The 22,331-nt window shown below is 40.1% G+C and overlaps 1 protein-coding gene and 1 long non-coding RNA gene across 4 annotated transcripts; both read left to right on the top strand.

Moving 5' to 3' along the window:
• The first annotated feature begins 1,035 nt into the window (after positions 1–1,035).
• On the top strand, positions 1,036–7,969 carry LOC103702181. Of its 3 annotated transcripts, none has more exons than XR_005512125.1 (5): positions 1,036–1,069; positions 5,580–5,939; positions 6,305–6,414; positions 6,790–6,848; positions 7,239–7,969. It is a non-coding gene; the product is annotated as an uncharacterized LOC103702181 (long non-coding RNA). The 3 variants fall into 3 exon arrangements; XR_005512124.1 differs by having other exon boundaries at positions 5,580–5,672; positions 5,759–6,414; XR_603267.4 differs by having other exon boundaries at positions 5,580–6,414.
• Positions 7,970–18,101: 10,132 nt separating this feature from the next.
• LOC103705093 (protein DEEPER ROOTING 1-like) lies at positions 18,102–20,387 on the top strand. The gene is made up of 5 exons (XM_039127776.1): positions 18,102–18,175; positions 18,670–19,220; positions 19,584–19,743; positions 19,865–19,908; positions 20,008–20,387. The coding sequence occupies exons 2-4, from the start codon at positions 18,678–18,680 to the stop codon at positions 19,882–19,884; spliced, it is 723 nt and encodes a 240-aa protein (XP_038983704.1). The 5' UTR covers positions 18,102–18,175; positions 18,670–18,677; the 3' UTR covers positions 19,885–19,908; positions 20,008–20,387.
• Positions 20,388–22,331: the final 1,944 nt, after the last annotated feature.

Genomic DNA, 22,331 nt, shown 5'->3' on the forward strand with positions numbered 1-22,331 from the left:
ACAGGTTACGTACCACTTTAATTGAATGAACGGTCCTGATTATCTGGACTCGGTCATCATAGTTTGTTACGGTAGGGGCATCTCGGTCATTTGGACTCCACAAGGGCTTCACGGAGTGGTGGCCAGGGGTGGTTCTATATACACCCCCCTTATTGCTCAGGACACCCCCCAAAAATTAAAAAAAAATTAAATACTCTCTACACCCCCCCATTTGCTAAGGACACCCCTAAAAAATTAAAAATTCCTAAATTACCCCCCACCCTCCCCACCCCCTCACCTAAATTGCTCTCTATACCCCCCAAACCCCCCCCACCCCGCTCTTCCCCTCCAAAACACCTCGCCAACGCCCAAAACCCCCCCGTTCCCCCTTCTCCCTCTCGTCGCCGGCATTCTCCCGATCTCCGACCACCTCGCCGGCTTCTCCCGGAACCACCTCACCGGCTTCTCCCGAAATTTTTTTTTTTTCACAGTTCGTGCTCCGTTCGGCACTGGATCGCCGAACAAAAGGCTTCTGTTCGGCTGAACAGTGCCGGACAGAAGCCTTCTGTTCGGCACTGTGCAGCCGAGCAGATCTGTTCGGTTGAGGGTTGCCGAACAGAAGGCTTCTGTTCGGCACTGTTCAGCCGAACAGAAGCCTTTTGTTCGGCGATCCAGTGCCGAACGGAGCACGAACCGTGAAAAAAAAAAATTTCGAAACAAGGTGGAACACGTACCTTTGCGGCCGATTCTTCGTCCCAAATCACTAGTTGCTTGTCCATGCTTCGAATGGGGCTTAAATCTCCTTCAAAGATCGCCTAAACGATGTAAATGGATCGAGGGGTTTAAGGGGGGTTTGAGGGGTGTTTTTTTTTTTTTCTTTTCAAAACGAAAGGGAGGAGGAGGAAGGGGGGTGTATGAGAAAATTTCAAGGGCAATATGGTAATTACACTAAAGGTTAGTTTGGGTTTTTTTTTTTGGTTTTTGGGGGGTGTCCTTAGCAATAGGGGGGGTGTATATAGAACCACCCGGTGGCCAGCCCTGGTTTCCCGCCTCTTCGTCGAAGAATGGTCAGTCTCCTTCTCCTCCGTTGGTAAGCGAATCTAGGGTTTCCACCCCTTCCTTTCTGTACGAGAATGACGTTTTATTGGAGAAATTTTTGCGATTTTTGAGTTTTTTAATCTCTATTCCTATTTTTCGTTGGGTTTATTCTTTTTTCTTTAAAAAAGAAGGGTCTTTCTTTTTGATTGCATTTTTTTGGGAGCTTTTGATATTATATGCTTAAATTTGATTTAGTTACCGGGCGAAATATCCTCTTTTGATCATGAGAGGTTTAATTTTTCCGTAGTTCTTGAGGTGAAGCAGAAAATTTTCCAATTTCTTCAAGCTCTGTTGTTGCTTCTGGAGAAATATTGTTTCATTCTTGTGCTACGTAGATTGAGAATTGGGATGATTTCTGAAGTTAGCTTCCTCATTTCAACTACGTCTGATATTATATTTTACATATAATAGTGGTGCTATCTTACTGCTTATTATACTGATAATTTGCTGAGGTGGATCCATCATTGTTGAAGGCTCGTTTTTCTTCATTATTTATGATTTCGGAGAAAAGAATTGGGCAAAATATATTGATTGGTTACATAAGACCTTTTCTTTTTCAAATTATTGTGTGCTGTGGCTGCTTGCTATGCTTTGGCAAAATAGATTTTGCAATATATTACATGCTTGTAACAATTGTCTTTGCTTGAATATTGTAATGGCTTAGTTCATGTCTCTTCCGTTTGACGTAACACTGAGGATTGCTTGCTGAGCGTTGCATCATTTTCTTCTGATTTTTGGGCAAATGGTGCGATTTCAGGATTGGACCGATTGTAAAAATAGAAGATGATTTACGCTTGCTCTCTCCATCACTATATTAAACAAACTTTGAAATTGAAAAAGAAAATATTTTGTGATTTTCATGCTTGGAAAAAAAAGATTTATGGAACCCTGGCACCATAGAAATTAGGATTTTATGGGTCCATCCAATAGTCTGATTGGATGTCTCTGAAAGCCATTCTACATCACTCTTTTGGGGAATGCAGCAGAATTTTGATGTTTTACATGATCACGTCCGTGATAGGATTGTGTGGTTAATTAATGGAGGTTTCAAGGAATGGATGAAGAAGTAGGAGAGGATTTTAATCCAAGATGGAGAATACTTCATGCAATCCTTGTTTTGACTGTAAAGTCATGTATTTTACTTCAAGATGGAGAATATTCAAGGTATCCTTGTTTTGACCTTAGGTCAGGTCATCTCCATGTGTCTGCATGCATGCGCATGTGCACACCCATATGGTTGCGCTGGAAGTTATCGTTCCATCATATCAGTTGGGCTTAAAGAGCTCATGCTATAGTTAGCTTCTAATACTATCTGCTTGGCACTGGATTATACCAAACCCATGCCCCATCTGTGCAGATTTTGTGGGAGTCAAGTTTGGTCAACCTTGACCATAACCAGGCCCATTTGCATCCTCATGTTATTCCATGGATCCAACTGTATGAATTGATGTGACTTCTAAATTATTGTTCTTTGTAAATCGATCGATCGAGCAAGTGAGAGAGAAAGGGGGCGGGGGGAGGGGGGGAGAGAGAGAAGGTTTACTGTACTATCAGTATGCAATGCATAGGTTTACTGTACTAAGATGCATAATAATCCCCATGCAACAAGGTTGGTTCTAGTGAGAACAAGGTTGGTTCTACTCATATCATTAATAACCAGTGTACAGTATTTTCGGCAACACAACATATGGGTACTTCTACGGTTCTACCTCTAAACTTTTATGTTTGCTTGTTTGCTTGTTTCCTTGTATTAATTTCAAAACAAAAGAGTGCTTCACCATTTTATAATCAGCTTCATCTAAATGCTTAGCATTTTGTGGTCCTCTTTCTTCTTCTCTCTTATTCTCTTTTTTGTCATAGTAGTAGGTATTCTTTATATCATCCAATTATTGGCTTCATGTACCAGCTTTTTTACCTATACAAAAATAAAAATTGTAGCTCTGGCTATTTTAGACTTCATTTATAAAGGGTTTGCTGTTGTCCCAATTGTTGAAACAGAATACCATAAACTTTTGGTTGAGGTTCTTGAACATTAAATCCTCTTGTAAGATTCTTGTGTATCATAGGGCTACCTATTACATCTTCCGTCATCTGATGTTCGAAACCTGCCATGTCATTTTCTATTGAAGTTCTCAGACAATGTTTATACTTCACCACTGGCATATATTGACATGCTGATTCTAATCTATAGTTTAGATAACTTGTTCATGTATGATTCAAGTTTTTATTCATAGTTGCAACAATAGAACCCTATAAACCCCAGGATTAAAAGAACTCAAACAGTTACAATGTCTCATTTGAAGATAAACTCTACATTGAAGAGTGAGAGGTTTCATCAGTTCAGCCTACATTGCTTTGATTTATTATACCTGGCATGCTATCAATGCATTGAGCTTGCATCTTTTTTCCTTTCCTGAGTGATTTAATTCACTGTCCATAATGTGAATCTTGTGGATCCTCTTTGATGACATAGACATGTCCACAATCTCAATGAGAGTCAATTCACTTGGATACTAGTATAGGTGATCCGAAGATGGGATAGCATGTGCATTTAATAGATGTCAATCCCAATCGGTTAGATGAACAGATACTAATTTCTCCAATTTCTTATCTAGGAGAGAAAAGGCAGGTTGTGGGGCTCTTTTTCTTTCTTTCTTTTGTCTTTTGAGAATAAAATTGTTGGGTTCTTAGGCTTCTGGTTCAGTTACTCCTGAATTGTGCCGTGTGTGCCCATGTCTGTGTGAAAGCCTGCAGTTGCACACATAGTTTGATGTATTTACATTTGCATACATATGCTTGGTGGGTAGACATGGATATGGTCTGCCTGTGTCTAGTACAGCAAGTATTATAAATTTTGTAGAAAGGTCTTAAATTCAATCTTTAAAACTGAAAATCATTTAGAATTTCATTAGATATGTGATCACTAAATTTAGGATAGCACATGCATGGTGGTCTTGGAAAATGACTGCACAAAGCACACAGAAGATAGCACAGAAATGACCATACTGCTTTTTGTCCTTCACATCAAACAGTATGGTATGTGCGTGGATGTGTGCGGGCATTTATGCGTTTGTGCTTTTCTGTTTAGTAAGTGGTTGGATTCTAGAAACACAAATTCTCGGGAACATTATGCATGGAGATCAACTATATAAATCTGCTGAATTATGTTCGTTGCCTGTGCATCAAGATAAACTTCTGCACAAAGTCCGTAGGAGGATGCTTGAAATGACTGTAGTGTGTTACTCATGCTGCACATTTTCTGATAAGTTCTTTTTAATGCCCTAATTTTATGCTGAAGTCTCACAGGATTCAACATCCTTCTCATTTATATGGTATTCCATAAAGTAATGGACAATGCATTTTTGCCTTCAGTTGTCTCTCTTTAGGTTTCAAAATTCTCAAAATTCTTTTAGGCATGACACTGCACCTAGTAATGGAAGATCTGTCAATTTTGCATTGTTATCATCTCTCCTCCATTCTTTGGTACATGAATTGACAGGCATTCCAGTTGCTTTGACATTTCACTTAGATGCTTGTAGGAACTTCATATTTTTTAAATTCTATACTGTCATGCCATGTGCTCTCCTTCTAGGAACTTACTTTTAAGTATAAAAGGGATATGGAAAGAGTTTGCATAATTTCAGCCAAAAGATCTAATTACAAGGCATACATAGTCATTTTAGCAAAATTCATGGTTCTTTTGTCAAAGTAATGTTTATTACATATCATCAAGTGGCCTATGTTAATAAATTTTTTTGACAACTAGCAAATACTTGTCTCCTCTTTGTGACAACAACTTTAAAGGTAGTTGATGGTTTACTGCTCTAATGGATGTTAAGTATCATGCATTTGACATTTTCATTGAAACTTGAACTTTTCATTATGTTGATATTATTAGTCAATTCATGAACACTACATGATCGTAATGCCACTTCTTCAATCTGAATAAAGTTTAGTTTTTGAGTTCCCCCTAACCCTTTTCCTTTAACTTACTTCGAGTGGAGCAATGATGAGATTTTTCTTTTTGTGCTTCGAATTATTAAGGGAGAACATGTGATTATTATCACAAAATACGATGCAAAATTGTATTCTAATGACTTGCATAACACGTATATGCTCATGGCCACTAACTCCTTGTTTTTTCAATGTCATACTATCACCATTCATAATAAGACGGTTCCATTTTCAATTCTGCACCTTTGACCATGGTGAATTGGTTACAATATTCTGCATCTTGTTCTAAACTCTTCTAGAAGTTAGCAGAACATTTTCAACTCTCTCTCTCTCTCTCAGAAAAAAAAAAAAAAAACTCAGCATAATACTTGTCTCCTCTATGCAGCAACATCCTAAGGTAGTCGACTATTTTATGCTCTTAATAACTCTTTTCGTTGAAAATCGAACTTTGTAATATGTTGGCATCATCGGCCAATTCATGTAGCTTTTCATGTATGTGCTGCTTCTTTCCTCATTCTGAATAGAGTTATCTGTGGATTTCCTCTCAGCTTTGTACTTAAATTCTTAACCTGGACAGAAGCCAATGCCCCATCCCCAAGCAGAAAAGGAACAGTAAAGAGAATAAGAAAGCAGAAGGAAAGGTCCTTATATTGCTTTAGGGACATTCTGTAAATGTCGTGAATATTGATTGAAGAATTAAGCTGATTGTTTATCTTAATGAAACCAGATTGGTTTTATATTAGGGGAGGAAGCTGGGGAAAGTTGTGACTCCTGAAGAGCATGCAGTAAATGGCTGCTACAAATTTGCAACCTCATGCATCCCTTGTTGGCCTTTGCAACCTCAAGAGCAAGTTGCACATCCAGCCAGCCTGCAAGAAAAGATGCAACTCAGTACATCAAAATGACTTGTAAGAAAGATTTGCAATTTCCCTTGGAAGCGACGTGGCCTACAAGCTTACTGTCTTTCCTTGTATCATTTTATGCTTTGATGTCATTGCTTATGCCTAAGACCCTTTTCCGATAGATAAAGTATAGATTACTTTCAAGCCTCATAAAAATTATCACACACCATGTTTGTGGGGAATGGAAAACCGGAAACGCTTAAATATATATGACAGTTGTGATCTTTCCAATTTAGGTAAGTATCTTTGATACCATCAAGGTGCATGGGTCTGCTAAACCCTGTGAGATGGTAGTTTTGACAAATCACATGGCTTCTTTGTTGATTTTACTTGGGTTGTTGTGTCGTCTAACCCCTCTCTTATTCTACCAGCTTTCTCCTTTTCTTTTGACATGCATCTCGAGGAGGAGTATGGGACTTTGACGGTGGAAAGCTCCAGCAGATCACATGGGAAAGCTGTTCATCACTCGAATCTAGAAGTGGTAAAATTGCTAGCTATCAATATTTCAATAGTGATCGTCGATGCTATACTGATCCCTTTTATTTTGTGAGCAGTAGGCTTTTCTCAGCCACTAGATAAGTGCTATTTTACATCTGATAGCAATGAAAACAAGGCTTGGATTCTATAGAATATACCAAGAAGATTATGTAGTCGTATAAATTGAAATTTTCTTTCGGGTCCAGATTTCATTGGCGGACCTGAAGCTTTCTTGTTCATTCATGTATTAAATAGGTTTACTTTGCATCTGGAGGCTTCATGTAGTTTTATCACCACTGGTCTTTGTCTGCCTTTATTACAAATTTACGACTATAGCAGCAGCATCGTCTAACTCTATACTAGTTTTTTATTTTACCAGAATCTACTGCTTCGATGGCTCTTCAAATGACATCTCTGATGAATCTTGCATGTGGAAAGGTTTTTTACTCTCCCTTTTCCCTCCCCCTCCAGCTTTCTGTAGACAAGCATCGCTGTACTCTTTTGTCTTCGCATATATAAGGTATAATGGCTGTAGTCTCACACTCTCATCTCCTAGGGGCCAAAACTTTTTCACTATATCAAAAGGAACTAGCTTCTTTACACAAGTCTTGCCACAGTTTCAAATATTCATTAGATAGCTAACTAGTTGCTCAAATCCTACTTTTTTTTGGTCATGTGCCGTAAGCCAGTTTGTTCGTTATTATAAATCTTGGAGGAGCGAGGGACATACGTGGAGCCATGGAGAGCGGCGAGCTTTTGCATAGTTTAATGTGCATGGGTCTTTGAGCTCGTAGCATGCATGGGCTAAGTCATGTATGTCTCTCACAGGAAAGAAGAGCCCATTGGGATGCCAAGCTTCACCGCGCGGATCGAAGAAGAAGCTGTTCGCAACCGTAAAATATCTCCACAGGAATATCGATTACGCGGTGCTTAAATGCTGCCGCGTCTCAATGACTCCCGGGAGTCAACCCCGTCGGACACACGTGTCGGTCCGACAAAACGCAATCCGGCAATCACCACCTTGTCGCGACGCTTGTACTGCCTGCTGGCCCCAACTGGGGCCCAGCTCCCACGGCAGCCAATGGAATGACAACTTTGGTGGCGTTGGTGAGTGGAACGGGGAGTTTGTCACCAGCTGGGATGAGTAAACTAGAGGTTCATGCGCCTTTGGGATTTTGGACTTGCCTCCGAGTCTTATTTTATCTCACTTGGAGTGATGGATGATATGGACTATGGAGGCAGGAACCCAACAACTTAAGATGCGTTCGGAGTGGCTCCATATCTATTTCGAGCCTCTGTGGATTCGGTTTTGGAGCATCAAGGAAGATTTACACCCTAAGATCATGGTAGACGGCTTGCTAGAAGGGGGGCTCATTTGCAGGATAAAAGTGTGTGCACTCCCTCTCTCTAGAAGGCTGGAATTGTTCATATTTGAGTTTGAATCTTTTATTTTGTTTCCAAAATTGGCTTCAAAGGAGGTACTGGATGTGGTATGAAATTAGTTACGGAAAATTGACTGTTTTCTGTTTCAAAAATTCTCTCAAGTTAGTCTCTTCTGTGAAATTTGGATCTTGTGGCTATTCTGAATTCTGGTGGTTTTTTTTAAAAAAAAATGTCTTAATTGGATGTAGAAAAGGGTACAACAGCTTGGTTTCCTGAGATAAGCAAAACAGTGCTCTTCATGTTCAAAAGAGGCTGCTATAGCAGGAAGTGTTGGCCTACGAATTTTTATAAAATTGTTTAGAATTTTCAGACAATGAATGTTCTTGCTTGTTGGTCTGAATGAGATTTTCTTTCCTCTACTATTTTTTCTTACAAACATCAACATTTCTTGTCTTGATTATCAGACACTTCGTTTGTAACTATTTAGTTTTTTTTTCACATCCGTTCTTTTTTTTTTAGACAATGTAACTCATCTCTGCTTCTCATCTCTGTTGTAAATACAATTAATCTTATGGTTTCTTTTCACCTTCCTTTACATCAAAAAAAAAAAAAATCTTCTATTTTGTTGCCCGCCGATTGTTGCGTTCGGCAAGTATTCTGAACCCTGTTGGCTTCATAAAATAGCATTTTAGTTTTTAATTAAAATAATCATTATTATAATGGTTGTATGATGGCACGCTGATATATAATAACAGGCATTAACTGTAAAATAATGGTGTCGTATTTTTGTTTACTCTTTTTTTTTATCTGTAAATATTTCCATTCACTTTTTATTAGATTGACATATTATTATGTTCGGAGTGTGCAATCACTTTCGAAGATAATTTAATGCAAAATAACTTAAATTCTAAACAGAGCATTCTATTTATTTAGAGAAAGATGTAAGTGAGAATCCTGCATGTTATTTACATCACGTTGGACTAATATAATGTCAAATAACATAATAAAATAGCTGTTTCGATGGCTGTTATGCTTTTGTTTTACGCATTGCTATCAAATGCGCCTGAGAATAAGTGTGAATGGATGTAACCTTATTTACTCTTCTATCAAATTTATATAATTTGACAAATAAACTACTATTTTTAGCTAGTATTTTTTCTCTCATCCATGATAGCAGTGCCTTGCATGTGTAAACATGCCCACAATATGAAAGAAATAGTAGAAAAGAAATACAAGAATCCAATAACCTTTCTTCACAAAAGCTCATCTCCTACTGCCATAGCTCAAAGGGATTCATCTCTTTAAAGATGGGTCTGTTACTTGCAGTCAAAAAGGAGTTGCGTGGCTTCGCCAAGGTCTAGGAGAAGATCAAAGTTTTCTACTTAAGCTTGGACTAGCTTGGGGAGTAATTGACTCTACATTTGATTTTCTACTGGACCCCTGGCGTGATCCTTCAACCCCTCCTATCTAGCATGGATGTTCTCATATGCAGCCCTATGGCTTTCTACCTCTATTTTGTTTTTTTTTTCCCATGTTTCTCCATGAACATTCTTTCCTCTTCTTTTCCCTGAAAATTTCCTTGCTTTTAATAAATTGGGTGACTATGGTAAACCTAATAATAAAAAGATAATAAAAAAAGTGGAAAAGAAGTTCAAAAAGAAAATAAGAACTTGATGGTGCAAGAATCCAATTTCTTCTAAGTGGTAGACATATACGCCGAAGAATCAGAACACCTTGAAAAGAATTTTTTTTTTTTTTTTTTTGTAGGAGGGAGGCAAGCTCCAAGTATATTAGTTTCTTAGAAGATGCAACACAAGCTGTTGGCACGTACAAGATGAGCAAGTTAGGAGGGAAGGTAATTTATGTCATAAAAAAGTATCGTTTCGCCAAAACTTTCTGCGCAGATAACTAATCAGCTAGCTAGTTACCTTTCCTAAATATATGATGAGCTTGAAAAGTCTGAGTGTTGCTCTTGATATGCCAAATATCACAAAGCACAAGATTGACCTTGTTGTTGATGCATTCATTCTCACCGACCCATTTAATAATAGTGAGTGAGCCTCCCTCCAACAATAATACTATGAAACATGTGAATGACTATATTCAAGCCCTTCTAAAAAGGAATCAATTCGGGCAATCAGGTTATGCTGAATAAGAAATGAATTGGATTGGATACAAGATAGAAAAAAAATCTATCAATTCGAGTCCAACCTATTTATTATATAGATCAAAAATTTAGATCAGAATCTGCTCATTTTATTAAACAGATAATCTAGTCCAATTTATAATGAATTGAAATAAATTAAAATCCATAGATATTGCCACCCCTGGCCTGAAGCGCCTATCTTGAATAGAGAAGTTATGACACAGCACAAAAAAGAGGGCAGCCTTAATGGCCGGCCTCTTATGGTAAATCCAATCCTAGCTTTGGTCGCGACGACCGCACCATCGAAGTCGACCTTCACTGCTCCAGGTGGTCTGGTATCCGTCTTCATTGTTTGGTGGCCCGTTTGAATTCCAAAACCTTTTTTAATTGCTCCATTGTAGATCTAATCTAGAATTCAGAACTTCCCCTGGAAAATTCTTTCATTCCTTGTGCACTAGAGAAACCGTCCAGTATAACATAAGGGCAGCTCTTGCACCATCAGCCATCGGAGCTCTAAGCATTTGCAGCAGCTAACCCAAAGAGTTTACAACAAATTGTTGATGAATAGCACTTGCTGTTATCTTCCAAGTTTGCTGATCAAATGGGCAGTCAAAAAGAACATATTCGATGTCTTCCTCATGATCCAGATATACATCACAGTATATATCATTTTGACGTGGAAGTTCCCTTCAGGATAAAACAAGTTTTAGCTGGAATCCTCTTCCAGCATGCATTCCACCAGAGAAAGTCAAAAAAAAAAAAAAAAGAACATGGGTGGCAGTCTTCGTCTTCCAGATCCAGTTAAACTCTTGAGTTTGTCCTTCTACATAATGGGAATCTTTAATCATCTTATACACCTCCTTCAAACTCACTTTACCTTAGGACCTTGAGGAGATAGTTAATTGGAAGACTTTCCCTTCATGCAATTGTACGCTGGGTTACAACTCATTAGCAGTAAGGATGGTGAAACAGGTGATAGCGAACATCCTTATCTAAAACCAATGGCCGAATGAAACCACCATGCGGGATTGCCATTAACCAACATCGAGAAGGCTTAACACACCCGTCACCCAAGAAAAAAATTCTCAGGAATGAATACCAAAATGCAGCAGCACATCATGCAAAAAATTTCGTTGTACCGTCATATCCCTGTTCTATATCAACCTTAATGGCCATCAGTATGTGTTTTTGAAGCATTTTCCAGCAGATGCATGACCTCTTAAGAAAGCAAACATTATTCTTGTTGAGACAATGTGCCTCGAAACTCGAAACGACTGCAAATTGAATTCGGCTCAAGTTTGCTTGAAAAAGTCTATGCCAACTAAATGGAGTCGACCCCTAGCATCTAGGAGCCGACTCATGTGAAGCTTGAGTCGACCCCAGGGATGAGGGGGTCGACTCGCATCTGCCACAGTGAAGAAACAGAGAGCAGTTTTTTGGGTTGCTTGCAGGAGTCGACTCCAGCTCTGCAGGATTCGACTCCAGGTTGAAGGAGTCGACTCTCTCAGAAAGACAGAGCGTGCCAGTTTCGGTGCTGATACTTGGAGTCGACCCAAGAATGTCCGAGTCGACTCGAACTTATCAGGAGTCGACCCCTGAAAGTGAAGAGTCGACTCCTAATCATGGGATTAATTGAAACGATGGCAAGATGGATTTTTTGACTTAGGGTTTCGTAGGGAAGTTTCCTTATGTGTTGAAAACCTATAAATAGGATTTTTTGGTGAACCCTAGGTGTGATGAGAGCGGCTGTAGAGAATTTCTTTTAGAGTCCTATCTCTCTTGTAAGCTCTAGGTGTGCAATCTCCAACGGGAAAGAGAGATCATTGTAACCCTTGCTGAATATATTGAAATCTGTGTGTGTGGCCTCCGTGGACGTAACCCGTATTGAGGTGAACCACGTAAAATTATTGTCTTTGTGATTGTTTGATTTTATTCTCTACTACTTCTTCTTCTCGATTCGTCTTTCCGCAGTTTGGACGCAGGAAAGGAAACAGTACGATTGAGGGTGAGTCCTTTCATCTTGCAACAATTCTTTCTATCGCAAAAGCTCCTTGCTCGGAGAGATAAGATAGGGAAGCACATTCTTTAGTATATTAGCTAACTTTTCGACAATCTTATTCAAACATATCGTAGAGTCTAATCGATCTATAATCATTTGGTTCCACAGGGTGATCCTTATTAGCGAACAACACAATGAACATAGTGTTCTGGATAGCTAGAATCTCCCCTAAATTGAAGAACTCTTAACAGCCTTCACTATGTTCATCCGGATTATAAGCCAACAGCTTGGAAACCATCCAATCCCGGAGCTTTATTGGGTGACATGTTGATAGCTTGAAAAATTTCACCATTGATACCTTAGTTGTGTGAGTCTTTGATTATCCTCATCTACCACTCTCATAGGAATTGAAGGGAGTTCAGACGAAAGCGGCTGGCATTGAGAAGTCCATTTTTTCAACAAGATAATCTTGCAGTGTACCACGAATATCATCCTCCTCCTTCGCCATTGATTCATCTGACCTTTTTGCAGTAGTAACTCTATTTCTGTTTCTTCAAAGAATAGTTGATCTATGAAAAAAAATTAGTGTTAGTATCTTTGATGCAGGTAAGGATCCTATAGGATCCCTAATCTCATATTGTCTTAATGATTCATTATAGAATTGGATAAGGTGGAGTAATTAGAGATGATCCTTTGAAGTTAGTCCACCTATGTCCCATCCTTTAATTTTTTATCGCAAAATCTCCTCTGCAGCTTCAGTTCTCTGAAAAATATTGCCAATATATTTCCTATTCCACTTCTACAGAGCTTTTTTGACAACTTTAAGTAGCATGGACACCTTGATCATAGGAGAATACCTTCCAACTACCTCATATATCCCATCGCATGTCAATCAGAACCTCTCAAAATCTGAAAGGGGTCTTCATATTGAATCCAGCAACATCCAAGTTAAGAAGAATTGGGTGATGCTCTGAGGCAAACCTAGGTAGATGATTAACTTGAAAATCCGGGTATAATTCAATCCAATCCCACAATAGCAATCACTGTGTATATCCTCTCCCATATCCTCCCTATTGTTCCACCATACATGTTTGGTCCCAAAAGACCCCAAATCAGCAAAACCATTGAGTGCCAAAAAATAAAATAAAATAAATTTAAATTCTTCAATTTCTCTGTTCTCAACATAAGACTTGCCTCCTGCTTAATCCTTTGGTCCACTAATTACATTAAAATCTCCTATGATAAGCAAAGGCAAGTTAAGCTCATGCACCTTCTCAATCTCATTCCACAAGATCCTCCCCTGTACTGCCATAAACAAGCCCCAGGATCCATGGTTTAACACAATTCAGAGTTGCAATGCCATTTGGATGGAGGAGGACTTGAAAAATTTACCTCCTGACCTCATGCTTGGATTCCCTGCTTATTTTATAATTTTATATATTTTTTCCAACTTCTGTCCATATTCTAATATAAAAATGTATAAAAGGTAAAAATACAAGATCAGCTGGACTGTTCAGAGATGGAGCATAGCCTGATCGAGCCAGAGCCTGCCACATACCCCAACCAAGCCTTGTGCTTTTATGATCTAAAAATGCTTTAGAAACTCAAAAATGTCACTAGCCTAAAGGATCCAGGCCGGCCCATTCCGAAGGTATTTCTATGAATTCTATGAATATAATCCTAGCCCGGCCTATGATCATGTGAATCTTGCATTCTTGTAATGTACAGCATAGGGCTGCAAATCGGTCGGGTCGACCTATGACCCGACCCAACCCGAATTTTAGGACCCGATATGGATCGTTTTATTTTTCGTGTCGAGTTGAGTTCACCCAATCTCGACCTGGACCCGGACTCGACTCGACCCTATTTTTTTGGGGGCCAAATTTTTTTTTTAGAGAATGCTGAATTTGAATATCAAAATACATAGACCCGGACCCGAACCCGGATCCGGACCCGATCTGACCCGACCCGTCGGGTCAAAATTTGTAGGCATGGATCCGATCTGACCCGATCCGATTTTCAACCGGGTCGGATTTGGGTCCAAAATTAGAATCCGAACAAGAAACCAGGTCAGATCGGGATCACTCAAGGCCTGACCCGACGCGACCCAACCCATTTGCAACCCTAGTACAACATTATCCAAATAGGTCCTAAAGAGTTTAGAATGGATGGTTCTATTCATCATTTCTATGAAATGGTTAATATGTAGTGCTAACCTTATTCTACATACGGTATTAGCAAAGGGCAAAGTACTTTTTAATTAAAACACTAGTATAGTTGTATCCAGGACTTAGCACAGAATGCTAATTACGTAAAGGCTGAACGTATAGTAGCAATCAACCAAAGAATGGAGTGTTACGTTCATTTTGAACTTTCGGTGAGATATGACATGCAGATGACAAAGCAAAATTGTTGGTTCAGAATAAGAAATTAGAGTTCAAGATCTAGGCTAACAGCTTTGCCTTCGTCGTAATGCTGGTGATACACTTCAATTTTTGAAATTGCTTTTAAAGAATTTATAAGTGTTACATTTTAACTAGAGTTTGGTTCAAGTTATTGGAATATGCGATGATTACTCTAGCTAATGAGCTTTAGTTAAGAAGAAAATGTTTGTTATGGATTAAAACAACCTAGTGATTAAAGTTGCTCTCCTTAAAATTTTTCTTTTTATATAATATGTTTATTTAGTCTATTTCCACCTACTTTTTCTTGATAACGAAACAATTAATCATTCTTGAAGAATATCTCGAAGGAAACTTGCAACATCATATGCGAAAACAACCTTGATTTTGCACTACTAAAAGTTTATTGCTAATTTTTTGAATCTAAAATTAATACAAACAGTAAAAATTTTGGGTTGGTTTTAATCTCCCTCTACATTTCAACAGAGTTAATTTTCTATTTAACTCATGCAAATTGTCATGTAAAGTCCATGCTACCATGGCAAAAAGAAGAGCATGATTCGCAAAGCATGGAGGACTCATCTCATAGTTCTCTTCTACCACATGGCAGCCAGGGATTGGTGTAGTAAGCAGAAGTAAGCTATAAATCACATAGAATTAGGTCATTTTTAATGTGTCACATCGGTGTTACTTAACTAACACATCAGGAACAAGAAATGAAGCCACAATCCATAAAACGATGTCCTTGATAAAATGTTACACATGCATGCGCACAAAGTCAGAAAAAATCTTTTGAGATGTCCTCGTACCAAAAACATGCATGTATTAAAGAAATAATAATAATAATAATAATAATAATAATCTTCTGGTATATATATATATATATACACATCAAATACTCGAGGAGTCATGAGCAGAGAGTGAAGAATGTGCTGCTTTGGTCTACCGGTGAACTCGGGCGATCAGTGTATGACTGTGAGGAAACAAACTGGGAGATCGAAGCTAGTAGCTGATCGCCGGAGGGGTCTGTCGGGTTTTGGCCCCTCAAATGGGCGGCCGTGATCTTACACCACGTGCGATGGTTGTGCGTGATGGGGGTCGGATCACGATTTTCCGGGCAGCCTGACCGGTCCCTGGGTGTCGAGAATGTACCTGCACGAAATCCAATGAGATATAAGAAGATCCCCAGGCTCGTCCCGAGAAAAGATATAGAGAGCAGTGAAAGAAAAAAAAAGGTCAGAGATGGGCAGCGGTCAGCTCTACAAGCATAGAAAAAGAAATGGTTAGAATTGTAACGTCCAAATTTATGGCATGTGGTTAATGGTGCTATGGAGACCATATCATTAAGTGCAATTTATTATCTTCCTATGTTCTTTTTCTTAGGGGGGAAAAATCAAAAATCCTATATGTACATGCTCATCTTCCGCTCGTAGCATTTCTACCATGCAAATTTCTTTTAAGGAAACGTACGTGGGGTCAGTATGCATGGATAAGGTGGTGAAAGTGCTGAATTCGGTAGTAGAAGGGGAGGGAGAGTGGAGATCAGATGATTTGAGGATGGTGGTGTGGAAAGTCGGATATGCAATAATGGTGATGAGTGATGAAGACTAGCAATGGCTGAAGTCATATAGGATAACAAACGTGATGGGGGCAAAATGAATCGTCCTACTCGCAATAATAGGACTATCCTATTTCAGCCAAATAGACCCCAGCACCGATTGAGCCGGATCTCGGTCCCGCTAAGAGCCCGTCCGAGCTCGGACTTCGTCGAGGGCTCAACTGATCTCAGACGGGTCTCTCCGCTGCTACGACTTGCATCAACATCTTCTGATAATCATAGCAACGACCCGAGCCTAAGCTCAGAGCACCCAACTATTCGGATTACGAGCCCAAGAGCTCCAACCACAAGTCTATTCGCCGACACGGCCCAACCGAGTTCGGGGCGCCTCCTTTATATTCGCCGACGCGCCCTGGCCGAGCTCGGGGCGCCCCTCCTTTATATTCGCTAACACGCCCTGACCGAGCTTGGGGCACCCCACTTTATATTCGCCGACGCGCTTTGGCCGAGCCCAGAGCGCCCTAGCCGAGCTCGGGGCGTCCTCTTTATATTCGACGATGCGTCCTAGCCAAATTCGGAGAGCCCCATCTAATAATGCGCCCCGACCCTCGAGCTCGGAGTGCCCTATCGAGCAAACTTCGAAACCGGAAAAGTTGGGCCAACCTCAGCATCCACCAAAATGACCTCGCCGAATGCACAATGCGAACCCTCATCGAGCTCGGTTTCACCCACGATCACACCCACGTGCGGACCCACGCTCGCCTACGTGGCCGTACATTACAACATCACCACACCATGCTTTGCTTGATGGCCAACGACAGTCAAGGACGACACCATACTGCTCCAGCTATACCCCGTCACACCTATCAAAGCCTTACCGTTCACAGGAACGGCCTACGTCGTGCGTCTCAAGCAATCTCTAGCTATGCACCATCTGTTCAAAATCCATCTCCTCCCATGATGAGGACGAGCCATACCTCCATTACCTGAACACCTCTCCGAGGACTATATATAGCCCCATCAGGTAACACTACAGAGACTTTTTGGACTAACTACGATCTATCCTAACATGATCGTCAGAGGGTCCTCACCGAAACCATCGGTGAGGCTTTGGCAGGTACACCATCGCGTGGGAGGTGGCTCTCCTTCTTCCGCTCCAGCCGGCAGCTCACTCGACTCCTCCGGTGTGATCACCCTCGGGCCAAATTTGAACTACAACAAAAGGTATGGTAGTAGTATATACTGAAGGAGACATTGTAATGTTTTGCTTAGGCTTGGTGTGAGCTGCACCATGGAATTAACTTCATTAGGGACTCGTACAAAACTGAGCGTATGATCATCACTGTAATGAGATGTTGACAAGGGAGAGGTGGCATTAAGATTAGCTTTCAAAAATGTGTCATTAGGTTCCCTTAATCGTAGCAAACTCGGTGGCAATAAGGATTCTTACGTTGATATCTAATGATTATTTTAAAAAATATATATAGACGGGGCTATACGGAAAGCTTCTTGTTTCATTTTTTGTGTGGAAGGGGAATTGGCAAGTCAGCCGAGAAGGCAGTAAAAGCTTGAGCGGTAAAAGTATGTGCTTAGGAACTTGAACCGTGCTAGAAGTGTCTTTAGACTCCCAGAATCTAGTCATGGATTCTGGAGCACTTCTCTCTGTCGATCTACTTAACCCTCCCAAAGCTCCTATTGGCAAAAGGAACTTGATGGCTTCTTGTGTCCTTTCCTTTTATTCGCAACACATCTCTTCTTCCTTCGAGATCCTTAATTGTCGTGGAGGCAGGAAAGTGGCGACTACTTAACCATGGAAAAGCTTGAATGCTGGAATTAGAGAGGCTCTGCACATTCTGATGATTCCCATTGGCAGAGGATATTCTTTTCATTTCTTTTCTTAGCAAATCATTGGCAAAGAATTTTGTTGTCCCCTCTGTTTTTCTTTTGAACTTTGATAGCTGCTTGAGTTCCTTCTCCCTTTTTGCAAGGGATCTTTGAAAGTCATCCACTCTCTCTCTCTCTCTCTCTCTCTCTCTCTCTCAATATAAATAGCAATATCAAGTTGCTCGGCGATATGAGGGTAAGGACAAACAACAACTTGAAAAAGCTCCATTGTTAGATATAGGAGAAAAGTTTGCCTTTTGTTTTCTTACTACTCTCGGTTTATTAATGGAATCTGTGGCTTTCATTGGTTCTAGATTCTGAGTTGGGTGCAAAATAAGTTCAACGGGAAACAAGAGAAGAAGAGATTCGATGCAGGTTCGAGTTCAGCTCGTCGTAAGTGATCCACCATTGATTTACATTTATTTTGTTGGATAGGTTTGAATGGCTGTTGCTGGCGTATGGTTGTTTGATTTTGAGTGCCGATCTTCTTCTTTTTTTTCTTTGTTTGTTGTTATTCTTTCCATGGGCGTTTCTCCAAGTCATCTGGTTTTCATTTCCCGTAATGGATTCTCTTGATAACTTAAAGGATTGTGATATAGAAAAAAGGTGGAATCTTGGTTTAATATTATGAACTCTGTTGATAATGCCAAGAAGAGCTTATTTCCCCAAGTGCCATATATTTTCTTAGCACTGAGTTCAGAGCTGAATACCAATCCATGATTACGTAAGCCACGGGTTTTGCTTGGTTAGCTCAGATGAGTCGGTTTTTTCGATCTTTCTATAAAGGAAACAAATGATTTCCTCCAAAAGTTAGATTGCCATATTTTTTGAGGACGGATTGCAATATTATTATTTGCATCCTCACACTGTAGTTCTTCTTAATTTAGATACTTCAATGCCAGACGTTCGCAAAGAAGAATTCGATGATTGGCCTCAGGCATTGCTGTCGATTGGAACATTCGGCAACAAAGAGTTGAAGGAAGACCTACAGGGACACGAGCTCTCAGAAAATCTAGATTCATCAGAAAATTTGGAGGATGCATCCCAAGATTTTCCAGACTTTACATCGGAAGAAGTGAGAAAGTTACAGCAGGAGCTAGCAAACCTATTGTCTCGCAAGCCAAAACCGAGCACACAAGTGGGAAAGGAAGAGAGAGCCAATCTCCCACTTAATAGATTTCTGAACTGCCCGTCAAGCTTGGAGGTTGATCGGACTGGCTCCCTCAGGTTACAAGATGAATTGGATAATAACAAAGGCGACCTCTCCCCCGATACCAAGATCATCTTAAACAAAGTCAAAGATTTATTACTTGGCAACCGCAGTGCAGTGAAGAAAAAAACACTCACATTTCTTCTCAAGAAAATATTTGTGTGTCGAAGTGGCTTCTCACCGGCTCCGAGCTTGAGGGATCCCATTCAAGAGTCAAGGATGGAGAAGGTATGCTTTCATGCAATACCATGATTGCTCTTTGTGTTTCGAAAATAACAAGCTGAAATAAAACTTTATATCAACGAAACTTTAAAAATTAATTGGTTGAAAGCTTGCCCACCGGCCGAGCCCAGCGTGCATGTCTGGTGATCACCAGCCTACCATCCTCAAAGTCTGACTTGGCTTCGTGGGAAAAAATTTCCATTTAAGCAAGAAGACTTGCTTTCGCAAGAGCTTTAAAACTTTCTGAAACATAACTAACAAATAGGGGATAAGATTGGTTTTTATTTTTAAAATTTAAATCTTTTCACGTTGCTACTTGCTGTTCTAAGTTGGTTTCTTCCCTTTATTTTTATCTTCTTTTAAACAAAGATTTTGAGGACATTACTTCAGAAGAAAATATTCGCTCGAAGCTCTGCTTCATCATCGGTGAGGAAGTGCTTGGAGGAGAGACCTGGGGAGAATGTGCAGGCAGAGAAAAAGAAGGAGAAAGGAGAGGATCGATGTAAGTGGGTCAAGACCGATTCAGAGTGTAAGTTCATGTGTCCTCCCAATTCCAATGGAAAAAAAAAAGCTTCGTTTCTGAATCGCTCTAGTTAACATATGTTTAAATGGGCATTAACTAGATTTTTCACCCCTTACTTTGCATCCAGATATTGTTCTAGAGATCTAAACACATTTGATTAAGGCAGTCCTGGTAAGCCCACAGATTTAGCTCTTTCTTTTTGGATTGTTCTTTCAAAAATTCTGAACTAAAATCATAGCAATGCTTACTCCATTTTGGCCTAATTTTCAGGTAGCTTGAACCTGTCGTAATTCAAGCGTCTCGCATCCAAAGCCATCTAGAGGATTGGAGGCATAGTATTAGAAAGGAAAACACAATGGTTTCACAGAATAAGCGATGCACTCAAGCAACCATTGCATTGCTCACGAAGAATACTACGATCATGGGATAGAGGAAACGGAGCTTTGGATCATGCTCGTGCATGTCAGGTGCATGCCAAAGAATGTCCGAAAGCACCATGACGAGATCTTCTGCTTTGATTTACTCGAGATTCTGAGCGTTCACAGGAGAATTTTTTTCTTTTGACAAATGCCACATTTTCATACTGCAATCTAGTGATGGTTTAACTATCTCTTTTGCTTTTGCATGCTATAAGGTGACACACTAAATTTTAAGGCTTTGAGATAATATTTCTTTGTAGGGAGTTGCTTCCAATGTGGTCTTGTGGACAGAAAAATCTTTCGGTCTTTGATGGGAACAATTTGACTCAACATCAAGTGCAAGAACTTGATCATGGCTAACATTGTAGCCTTAGCGCGATCAGAGAAAAAATCCAACTAGAGCTCCAGGTACATGCCAGTAGTAGATCGAGAAGCTCGTGCCCACCATAAGCCTGTAAGTTTGTGCCTTTGGGGGGTCGTAAGGAGTGCAAGAAAAGCGAAGTGCAACGCCTTTGGCAAATGCCAATGTACCTTGACTCCGGAATTCTCTAGTTGGACCTGGTAGTAGAAAATTCCCCCGACTCAATCCGGCCCAAAATTGTTTTGACTGCACTAGTTTGACCGGGAAATGGATCTTGCATCGCAAGTACATTAAGATCTAGGAGAGTATCCAACTCTGGTATTCCTCTAAAAGAGTTCTAATTCTGCTGGACTAGAGATGCGAGTTGGACTTGGGTAGCCTGAACTTAACTGACCTCACCTAATTTAAAGTTGAGTTGCCTTCAGGCTGAAGGTTTGGGAAACCTGACTCAATGCTGGCATGCTTTTCCATTACTCAGACTCCACATTTTATTTTTTCAAACTTGACCCAACCCTCACCGAAAGCAAATTGATGTAGCCCAACCTACTTGACTTGACCCTCCATGAGCCAACGTAAGTAACTCAACCCTATTTATGGTTTGAAGACAATGCATGTTTTAACTTGGGCTGGACCGGGTTCGGGTTGGGTGCTCAAATTGGGTTTGGTATGAGTCTGTCATGCATTGAAGCAATCCTACCCAAGTGGCAACTCTGCAAGACTCTATAATTAATAAGCTAGTCAATAAGTCTGGCTATAGTGCCCTCGGATATGATGTCGTGGATTCATCTCCTTATCTTCGATCGTAAAAATCTGACCTTGAAGAATACGTGTCAGGCCAAACACGGGCGAAACCTGCAGTCCAGCACGTGCAATTGCCTTCCTTGTTTTTTTGGTTCTTGATATGCCCACGGCCACTTCTCTAGGAGCTCAATAGTGGGGGAGAAGTGGAGCTTCTCTAGGAGCTTGGAGATGGGAACCCTCATGGCGGCAATCATGGCAGCCATGGCATCATTGGGATTAACCAATGGACGGTTAGCGATGACTTAAAGATCATGATGGAACTTTCAAGTAGCCCCGGTTCTAAATTAGAGAGAAGGGCAGTTCAGAAATAAAAAGGCCTATTAAGTTGCCATGTGAGTATCACGTGATAAAAAAATCCTCATTGGGATAGACAGCTAGGCCATATTGCAACGAAAAATAAGTTATAGTATCCAATTGTAACTTTTTAAAAATTTAGGGTCGAAGTATTTCTCCGTCTCAACTTGAATAAGTGTCTTTGTAATTTTAGTGACTCTAACTTAAGATTCAAGCAAAGAATTTCATTAGATTTCTAGAGATCATTGTTAGACAACCAGTGTACATTATTTTTTGTATGAATCATTTATACTAAAAATTGTTTTTGGCTGGGTTCCTTATGTTTATTTTTATATGAGAAGGGAGAAAAAAATCCACACTATGATTACTCATGTCCAATGTCCAATATCTAGAAAGGAGAAACAACTCTCAGAAGTCCTCCCTATACAACTGAAAAGATCTCTCCACTCGGCCCAACATAAGAGTCCAAGGAGGGGCCCCAAGCATGCCATACTTGATGTGGCTCGTCACTTGCCCATCCAATGGTTCGGGATGGACCCTAGACCTGGATTTTTAAGATATTTATCTCTCTTCTTTGGGGGGTTTTGGAGTATTGATGAGATTGAATGCTTGGTATTGGCAATTTTTCTCACTTTTCTACTCATCCATCATTAGTAATTATTGATATTTCTTGATTATTAAGTCACCTTTGCTCATGGATGTTGGCTATGGGCTAAACT

Source organism: Phoenix dactylifera, chromosome 6 (genome assembly GCF_009389715.1).
Source record: "Phoenix dactylifera cultivar Barhee BC4 chromosome 6, palm_55x_up_171113_PBpolish2nd_filt_p, whole genome shotgun sequence".
Taxonomy (NCBI): domain Eukaryota; kingdom Viridiplantae; phylum Streptophyta; class Magnoliopsida; order Arecales; family Arecaceae; genus Phoenix; species Phoenix dactylifera.

Excerpts from the sequence above, each read along its gene's own strand:
- LOC103705093 (XM_039127776.1), top strand. The coding sequence starts at position 18,678 with ATGCCAGACGTTCGCAAAGAAGAATTCGATGATTGGCCTCAGGCATTG. Across the intron at positions 19,221-19,583 it reads AAGAGTCAAGGATGGAGAAG|ATTTTGAGGACATTACTTCA; the intron begins GTATGCTTTCAT and ends TTTTAAACAAAG. Across the intron at positions 19,744-19,864 it reads GGTCAAGACCGATTCAGAGT|ATATTGTTCTAGAGATCTAA; the intron begins GTAAGTTCATGT and ends CTTTGCATCCAG.